A 715-nucleotide genomic window follows, 5' to 3' on the forward strand; every position below is an offset into this window, starting at 1 on the left:
CTGCTCTAACGTGCCCCCCCATCCCGCCGCAGGGTGTGAAAGGAGATGTGGGGGAGAAGGGAGATGCGGGGCAGTCGGGAGCAGCTGGACCCCCTGGCAAGAAGGGCCCACCAGGAGAGGACGGAGCCAAAGGCAACCTGGTAAGGGGAGGAGTGAGCATTGAGAGGCAAGGGGACGCTGCCCTGAGCCCCCGCTTTCCCCCCCGATAGCCCTGCAGGCTCTAATCCCTTTCCCTCTGCTTTCCCAGCACGGAGAAGGTCTGGGGCTCCCTCCCAGTCCCACGCTCGTGTCCCATTCTTTCTGCAGGGTCCCATCGGCTTTCCAAACCGGACCCCCTGGCGTGCGGGGAAGTAGCCCCTGCTCGCCCCTTAGAGGGGCTGCAGAGCAGAAGCAGCCCCACTCCTGGGGCTTCCCCAGGGCTGGAGCCAGTCCCCACGTCCCCCACGGCACTCCGGTGTCACCTGCTGCTGTCACCCTGGGGTGGTGATGGGGTTGGGAGGTGCCAGGACACTGCGGTTCTCTCCCCGCTTTGCCTTGCCGGTGCTTCCTGGTGTCCCGACAGCTTGGGGTGGGCCCGGGGGGGCTCGGCTGGGTGGGTGCTCACCCTCCCCTGTGTCACAGGGTCTGGACGGAGCTGCTGGAGAGAAGGGTGACAGCGGGGACCCCGGTCTGCCGGTGAGTGGGGCAGCTGGGGGTATCGTGGCTGCAGGAGGGG

The 715-nt window shown here is 67.3% G+C and overlaps 1 protein-coding gene across 1 annotated transcript in view; it reads left to right on the forward strand.

The window, feature by feature from the left end:
- The window catches only part of LOC104077611 (collagen alpha-3(V) chain-like), a gene marked incomplete at both ends in the record, with an annotated part of 2675 nt that overhangs the window by 358 nt on the left and 1602 nt on the right, over positions 1 to 715 (forward strand). The window contains 2 exons of the mRNA XM_009578898.1: positions 33 to 140; positions 622 to 675. Of these exons, the coding sequence (XP_009577193.1) occupies positions 33 to 140; positions 622 to 675 (162 nt within the window). The remainder of the gene's footprint in view (positions 1 to 32; positions 141 to 621; positions 676 to 715) is intronic.

This window comes from Fulmarus glacialis, unplaced genomic scaffold (assembly GCF_000690835.1).
Source record: "Fulmarus glacialis isolate BGI_N327 unplaced genomic scaffold, ASM69083v1 scaffold25935, whole genome shotgun sequence".
Classification (NCBI taxonomy): domain Eukaryota; kingdom Metazoa; phylum Chordata; class Aves; order Procellariiformes; family Procellariidae; genus Fulmarus; species Fulmarus glacialis.